We start from the raw sequence: 1,577 nt of genomic DNA on the forward strand, positions 1-1,577 counted from the left end.
GCATCTTCGGGGCCACCCACAAACGCAAAGTCAAGTGCTGGTGGCTGCTAGCCTGCTGCTGATGCTGCTGATGCTGCTGATGCTGTTGATGCTGCTGATGCTGGTGGTGCTCCCCTGCTCCCTCTAGCGCTGCTGCTGCTGCGGTGTCTGCCGCCTCAGACTCGCCAGTGAACCAGCGCTTCGGCTGTATGGAGGCAGCAAAGGACCCCACGCGTGACGCCGACTTGTGCGTATCGCGAGCCCCCTTGTCTGTGCCTTCTGCTGCTGCTGCGCCTGCGTGGGCTTTCTGGTGCTGCAGCTGCTGCGGGGTCTTGAGCTTATGCGTGGGCATGATAGAGTGCGGCAGATAGAAGTCTGCAACAGCAGCAGCAGAACAAAACATCAGCCGCTCGCGGAGAGGCGCCGCCCCGGCTGCAACTGCACGCACAATGAAGGCGTAGTCCACCAGCGTGCGGTATGTGATGCAGATCAACCGGTTTCTGCAGTGTCTGTACAGCTCATATGCTGCAGCCGCCTCGCGGCCGTCGAACTCCCAACCCGACGCGTCCATCGCCTGATCTTCTACTCCCTCGTCGACTCCACCCGGCCCCAACGGCCCCCTCAAAACTACTCGCCAGGGCAACTCCTCACCCTCAGTGTCTTCTGCTGCTTCTGCTTCTGCTGCCACTTCTGCTGCTGCTTCTGCTGCTGCTGCTTCTGCTGCTCTGCCGGTTGACGGCGAGGCCCCCGCAGGCTCCACCGCTGTGCTTCCGTTTTCATCGGTCGTTGCTGTGGGGTCGCTGTTGCGGACAGAACCAACAGAAGTAATGACTCGCGCACCCCCCTCTACCTGCTCCTCGTACACCGCAGTAAACGTCTCATACGCCAGATGCCGAGAGGTGACGGGTAGCGGCGCACTCGTGGTGCTCTCCTCGCTCCCAGACGCATCCACCTCCGATGAAGGCTCCTCAACGATGGGCTCCCGCAGCTGCCGCTCCTGCTCTTCCTGCTGCTCCTGTTGCTCCTCTTCCTTCTCCTGCTTTTGCAGGCTGCTGAAGGAGATACGGTCGAGGATGTGAGGCATTGGATGGGCAGGCAGCAGATGGCGGACGAAGGGCTTCAAAGCTCGCACAGAGGTGACGAACACCACGTAATACCCCAGGCGTAACAACTGCTCACACAAAGCAGCGCCTCGCGCCCCCGAACTTGTGTTGGTTATGTACCGAACCGCCTCCCGCTGCAACGCACATAGACACACATATACAAATGCCACACACAATGAGGCTCCCTGCAGCAGCAACACACGACGCAGCTGCAGCAGCCGACGCACGCAGCGGCATCTGCAGTGCCATCCGCAACGGCGCCATCATCTCGGCTCGTCATCATACGCCAAAGGAGAAGTGCTCAGAACTACATATATGCCCAAAAGACACCGGAGCAGCAGCAAAAGCAGTAGCAACGGCCTCCGGCGTCCTAGTTTGGAGCCCTTGTAACGCGCAACGCACGAAATGTGTAGTTATGGCGGAGGAGCAGCAGAAGATAGTAGCATTAAAAAGAGTACCTCTAAAGGGACATCTGTGCCCCCTGAAGTGATGATA

At 59.4% G+C, this 1,577-nt stretch overlaps 1 protein-coding gene across 1 annotated transcript in view; it reads right to left on the bottom strand.

The window, feature by feature from the left end:
• EMH_0063130 (DNA/pantothenate metabolism flavoprotein domain-containing protein, putative) overlaps positions 1–1,577 on the bottom strand; it is a gene marked incomplete at both ends in the record, with an annotated part of 3,768 nt that overhangs the window by 1,567 nt on the left and 624 nt on the right. The window contains one exon of the mRNA XM_013501605.1: positions 1–1,216. Coding sequence (XP_013357059.1) covers positions 1–1,216 — 1,216 coding nt within the window. The remainder of the gene's footprint in view (positions 1,217–1,577) is intronic.

This window comes from Eimeria mitis, genomic scaffold, assembly GCF_000499745.2.
Source record: "Eimeria mitis Houghton genomic scaffold, Emh_scaff72, whole genome shotgun sequence".
Taxonomy (NCBI): Eukaryota; Apicomplexa; class Conoidasida; order Eucoccidiorida; family Eimeriidae; genus Eimeria; species Eimeria mitis.